The sequence below is a fragment of the Camelina sativa genome, chromosome 9 (genome assembly GCF_030686135.1).
Source record: "Camelina sativa cultivar CO46 ecotype springtype chromosome 9, ASM3068613v1".
Classification (NCBI taxonomy): Eukaryota; Viridiplantae; Streptophyta; class Magnoliopsida; order Brassicales; family Brassicaceae; genus Camelina; species Camelina sativa.
Window position 1 is genome coordinate 6,436,144 of NC_141888.1, and position 3,908 is coordinate 6,440,051.

At 31.8% G+C, this 3,908-nt stretch overlaps 1 protein-coding gene across 1 annotated transcript; it reads left to right on the forward strand.

Annotated features, from left to right (window-relative positions):
- The first annotated feature begins 1,273 nt into the window (after positions 1–1,273).
- Positions 1,274–3,471, forward strand: LOC104710607 (LOB domain-containing protein 25). The gene is made up of 2 exons (XM_010427241.3): positions 1,274–1,415; positions 2,775–3,471. The coding sequence occupies exon 2, from the start codon at positions 2,798–2,800 to the stop codon at positions 3,182–3,184; it is 387 nt and encodes a 128-aa protein (XP_010425543.1). The 5' UTR covers positions 1,274–1,415; positions 2,775–2,797; the 3' UTR covers positions 3,185–3,471.
- Positions 3,472–3,908: the final 437 nt, after the last annotated feature.

The following is a 3,908-nucleotide window of genomic DNA, read 5'->3' on the forward strand; positions in this document are numbered from 1 at the left end:
GATTATGCATAATGACGGTATAGTTTAAAGAAGAATTTGTTTTCACAAAATTTTGGTTTATACTATAGATAATTTATTTGGATTTAAGCATGTGGCTCAACCATCATCATGGGTATGCCAAAAATTCAATGAACGCAACAAATAATTGATTAATTAACAAATGTAAAAGTTAATAATTATTTTTTCAGAAAGATAAACAATGAATTCAAGAGGGGTTAGTTAACAGTTAAATTCAATCAAGCAAAACGACAGTACACATGTCGGATTTGCTCAGATCCTCAACAGTTCTGATCTGATGTCTTTGTAAGTTTGTTCCCGAAAACCTTCTGAATTTAAATTAAAACAGTATATTAAGAAGTGGAACAAAGACTTCACAAACAGTATTTTTCTTACGGTCCAATAATAAACCGTGAAAGGTCAAAAAGTAAATTAAAAATTGTACACTAAGTTGAAGAATCTACATCGGTCGAAGAGCTATGCAAGTTTTCGTTTTCATTCAAGAAAGCATCATATTAGACATTATGTTTCCTCATTGTTAGCTAATAGCTTACTAATTTAGGTTTATAATTGGATTCCTCGTTGATTTCCTAATTAAACATGGTCCTAAGGGCTATTCAAATGTACTCCCTCCTTCGTCCTAGTAATATTGATGTTTAATAGCTTTCACTCGAATAAATAAAAAAATAAATTTTTTTTGTAAATTTCAAGAAATAACCAAAAATTATAAATATAAACAGAAAATTTACAAAGTTGTTAAAATTTACAAATTATTAACATTAATTAGTTAAATGTATTAAAAAATTACTTTTTTGTAGAATAAGAATAGAATTACATAAGAAAACGGTTTTTAAGGAACGCAACGTATCTACCATAATTTGAAAACTTGAAAGTATATATTAGTTTACTTCTAATCACTTGATTTTGCCATATATTATTTTCTTATAATTTAATAGAAAATATGTTACATACTGTATATATATTATTTACTGAAAGCAAGCGAATGGAGTCAAATTTGCCACGGTCAGAGATACTGCTTTTTTTGGTTCAACTAGATACTCCTTTTTAATAATTCACAATTTTAGGTCCTCAATTAATTGAGGCCAATTTGTCCTTTTGTAATCTCATTATATTCATCTTCTTTCTCTTTCTCATACCACCAAAAATGCCTTTTGCCCCCCCTCTCTCTCTATCTTTATCTTTCTAACTTTCCCCTTAGAGAGACTCGTCTTTGTCTCCAACTAGGGTTTCCTCTCTGAATACAACAAACAATTCCGAATAATTGCCAATTCTTCTTGAGGATTTTTTTCATTTCCCCTTCTAATAAATAATACCCAAGAGAGAAAGAAAGAAGAGATCGAACCTTTTCAAGAAGATATATATCAAGGAGAGAACTTTTTTTGTTGCTCCATTTAAAGGTAAGACCACGATTGTTTTATTCTACACAGCCAATTCACCAACAATAGCAATATAGATATATCATATATGTATATACACGTTTACTTTTACGTTGATTGGTTATATAAACTGAAGAGAGTTTGAATCTTAAACTTCCAAGTTATAAACTGGACGATCTTAATTTACCTTTTTATAAAATTAAAGTGGATCTGGATTTTGTGACTTCTTATATATAGTGAAGTTAGCATACTGAAACAGACGCGTAAAGATGTAATAAAGCTATTTTAACTCGGTCATAGATTCGTTATAAAAGCTATATATGTATATGTACCTGTTGTATATATAGATGTGGAGAACTCAGAGTCAGAGAGACAGAGAGTGTTGTGAGGATAAAGTCAGGAAATATGCTAAACTAAATGCCAAGAACAAAAATGTATGGTCAATACTCAATAGTCTTTCGTTTCTTCAAGTTTAAAGAAAATTATTATTCAACCATTTCTAAGAAATGTTTTCCAACTTTTCATTGTTTTTTTTCAAAACTAAATTTGATGGCACATAAATAAAGCCATGTTGTTAACAAAAACAAAAACTAGATAGAGTATATATAATACTACGAAAGTATACATATTCCTCAAAAATTCTTATGAAAAATTTCATATTTGAATCGAAGGTCAAATTAAATAAGAACAAGTTGTTTTCTTGTTCTAAGTCAACCAATACTAGAAAATGCAAAGCAGTTTGAGATACCTTCAATTCATATCGACATTCATTTTCGACATTCTTTTAGAGAAGAAATGGACGTTTCTTTTTTTATGTGTAATGTAGCTAAACAACTAATTTATACAACTTCTCATAATTAATCATATTGTGTGTAAGATACATATGTAGTATGTTTAGAATTATAGATTAGTCTCAGTTCCCAGTCTTATAATATGTAAAATTATTGTTTAGAAATGCGTGTCTTGGATTTATGTATATTTTGTTTGAATATAGTTTTCTTGGAATACATATTTATATGGTTACGAATAATGACAATATATTAAGGATAAGAAGATCGGAACATCATACGACGACTCGTAACTAGTTATATGATGATACTATTACTTCTAGTTACCACTCTTACGATATTACATCGTACGTCTTGTAACCAATTGTATTAATGAGGGGACAAGTATTGCTAGTTACCAGCACAAGATAGAAAACAAAATTTCGAAAATGTATAAATTTTATAATGTGTGCGTAGAAATATATAGTGTTGATAAATATATTAATGTATATACAAGGAGAAGAGACTCTAGAGAATTACAATATCGATGTGGATCAATGTTAATATCAATCGTATGTGATTAAATCGTTTTGTTTCATTTTTGCAACTGAAGAATCAGGGGATATATACACAAATATGTCGAACTACACAAATTCACCGTGTGCAGCATGCAAATTCCTCCGGCGTAAATGCACATCAGACTGCGTATTCGCACCCTATTTTCCGCCGGAGGAACCTACAAAGTTTGCGAACGTCCACCGGATATTCGGGGCAAGTAATGTGAGCAAGATCCTTCAAGAAGTGGCTCCACATCAGCGGGAAGACGCGGTGAACTCGCTGGCTTACGAGGCGGAGGCAAGGCTTAAAGATCCAGTGTATGGCTGCGTTGGGGCGATCTCGGTGCTCCAGAGACAGGTCTTGAGGTTGCAAAGGGAACTAGAGGAGACAAATGCTGATCTCATGAGGTACGCTAGTTGTCTTGGTGGTGAAACGACGTCGGCCTATGGTGGGCGCAGAGGTTGAATGGTCAACGGGGGTTGATATATTAATGATCCTCACTCTCTGAGAGAATTAGCGGCGGAGAAGTATAAAGAGAGAGTGGATGGTTGATGTGATGGAAGTGGTGAGGATATCTTCGTATGTATGTATATGTCTATGGGGACATGCATGCATGTATATATGTATGTGTACGTATGTTTGCATGTATATAAATTATGCGTATGTGTAATTTTAACTTGTAATTTTCTTTCATGGGAGGTCAAGAAATGTTTTTGATGATGTTGAATAAGCAATAAGTATCCCTTTCTCTTGCTCCTATCTCCATATATAACTCTCCTTAACTTGATTTCGACGACCAACCATTTCAATCATATTAAATCATCTCATAGTTAGCTGGATAGGAAATAAGTGTGTACACATATTTCATTCTTAGCATCTTATAATTTTACATTCGACGATTGTGATAATTTATGCCAATGATGCAATATTAATATTGAATAGTATGATATTGGAAAAGAATAAATTTTCATGTCGACAATTTCTAATAGACTCATAGAAAAATGTAGGCTAATAATTGGTTGTTTGATTACACACACTAGTCACTGGTCAGAAACGTAAAGTTGCTAGTATTCTACGTTAGTTCAGTGATTTAAACATTTGTCGACTTGAGAAAATTAATGTTTAAATAACCCTTTAAATAATTAAATCTCGATTGCTAAACACATCAAATTATTTAGGCACATGTCTT

What these genes read in the sequence shown, in the direction of transcription:
- LOC104710607 (XM_010427241.3), top strand. Translation starts at nt 2,798, where the DNA reads ATGTCGAACTACACAAATTCACCGTGTGCAGCATGCAAATTCCTCCGG.